General features: G+C 37.4%; 1 protein-coding gene across 1 annotated transcript; it reads right to left on the reverse strand.

The window, feature by feature from the left end:
• Positions 1-51: 51 nt before the first annotated feature.
• LOC135803125 (cationic amino acid transporter 2-like) lies at positions 52-1,319 on the reverse strand (the record flags this gene model as incomplete). Its single annotated transcript, XM_065316738.1, has 4 exons — positions 1,303-1,319; positions 851-1,227; positions 280-790; positions 52-218 (listed from the first exon to the last, which is right to left on the reverse strand). Coding segments are annotated over exons 2-4 (981 nt in total), but the record flags the coding sequence as incomplete, so codon positions are not given.
• Positions 1,320-1,325: the final 6 nt, after the last annotated feature.

Consider the following 1,325-nt stretch of genomic DNA (forward strand, 5'->3'; position numbering starts at 1 on the left):
CGACATTTAAAAAAAAATACTTAGGAAATATAAAAGATATGATTATATAACCTTAAAAGACAGATTTGTATCATTTTGTGGTTGTAAGCACATTGAGATCACCAGTAAAATCATCAACGCCACCACAACAGATGGCAGCACTATAGCATAAATTTCCCCGTTGCTGATATCATCAGGAAGGTACTTTGCACAAAATCCACATAAAATAGCAAGTATACCTATAAAAAACATAACCTATTATTACACCTTCTTAATATAATAATTCATAAATTCACATACAATAAAAACCAACTTGTATTGTGACAATAAATTCACTCTTCTCCGTTGGGCGTTTAACACTTCCACTGTTCATCAACACACTGAACCATCCGCCATTTTGTCCCAGGGACCCAACAGCATCGTCATCATAATCTGTGTGTATGTGCACCTTCCCAACGCTGACGGAATATCTCAAAATAAGAACACATGCAGCTACGATCGTATAAGCTAGCAATGTGCCAATTGACATCATGTCAATCAGTTGACCTTGGTCGAATAAACCCCCGATAATTCCAGTGAGAACTCCGGCAAGTATAGTGCCAATCATAGGCGTTGCAAATCTTGCGTTTACTATACCAAGAAAACGGAAAATAAGACCATCGTTAGCCATTGCGTAGATTATCCGTGGTAAAGGAAACATGGCGCCGAAGAGACTTGCTGAAAGGGCAAATAATCCTCCAATGGTGATTATCCATTTGGCTGTAGCCATACCATAAACATCAAAAGCATGTGGTAAAGGTGAATTGATATCCTTAAACATTTAAACAAAATAAATGTGAAGATATTTAAATTTGTACGTTTGGTTGCCTACCTGTTCGTAGTATGGTACCATTAACGTTACCACCGCAGATGTTCCACAGTACGCAATCAAACTTATACCCAGCGATGCCAAAATGGCAATTGGTATACTCCTTCGAGGATTCCTGGCTTCTTCACCAGTGGTAGCAATGCAATCAAAGCCTACAAAACCATAGAAACAAGTAGCGGCACCTTTTATCATTCCAGTCACACCAAAAGGAAAAAATCCACCTTTTCCTATACTGGAATCAGCACTTTTTGCAATTGTCCAATTACTCCATTGGGCTTTCATCCCCCCAGCGATAAAAACAAACATCACCACGGCTATATTCAAAATGGTGACGATGTTATTCAGATAGGAACTTTCTTTTACCCCTACAGCTAAACCAACTGTAAATAATAACGAAAACATTCAAAATTTTAATCGCCATTTTAATTTTTTTAATTTTTGAAAAAAAAACTTACGTGAGAGGATAATTGAGATGCCA

The sequence above is a fragment of the Atheta coriaria genome, unplaced genomic scaffold (assembly GCF_025399875.1).
Source record: "Atheta coriaria isolate IRGN ID8LTWV9N9 unplaced genomic scaffold, Caltech_Dcor_3.1 scaffold3299_size1325, whole genome shotgun sequence".
In the NCBI taxonomy this organism is placed as follows: Eukaryota; Metazoa; Arthropoda; class Insecta; order Coleoptera; family Staphylinidae; genus Dalotia; species Dalotia coriaria.